The 218-nt window shown below is 77.5% G+C and overlaps 1 protein-coding gene across 1 annotated transcript in view; it reads left to right on the top strand.

The window, feature by feature from the left end:
* FGF8 (fibroblast growth factor 8) overlaps positions 1-218 on the top strand; it is an 11221-nt gene that overhangs the window by 520 nt on the left and 10483 nt on the right. Inside the window, exons 2-3 of the mRNA XM_006166430.1 lie at positions 5-28; positions 117-153. Of these exons, the coding sequence (XP_006166492.1) occupies positions 5-28; positions 117-153 (61 nt within the window). The remainder of the gene's footprint in view (positions 1-4; positions 29-116; positions 154-218) is intronic.

Genomic DNA, 218 nt, shown 5'->3' with positions numbered 1-218 from the left:
GCAGCCCCCGCTCCGCGCTGAGCTGCCTGTGAGTACCGCGCCCTGCGCCCCGCGCCCCCGCGCGCCCGCGCCGCCCGCTCACCCTCCTCTCTCCCGCCCGCTTTTGTCTCCCGCAGGCTGTTGCACTTGCTGGTTCTCTGCCTCCAAGCCCAGGTAAGGAGCACCGCGCACAGGCGGGGCCCGGGGGGCCCCCGCGGGCGCGGGCGTGGGGAGCAGGG

The sequence above is a fragment of the Tupaia chinensis genome, unplaced genomic scaffold, assembly GCF_000334495.1.
Source record: "Tupaia chinensis unplaced genomic scaffold, TupChi_1.0 Scaffold144255_1, whole genome shotgun sequence".
NCBI classification, from domain to species: domain Eukaryota; kingdom Metazoa; phylum Chordata; class Mammalia; order Scandentia; family Tupaiidae; genus Tupaia; species Tupaia belangeri.
This window is presented reverse-complemented; position numbering and strand designations above follow the sequence as displayed.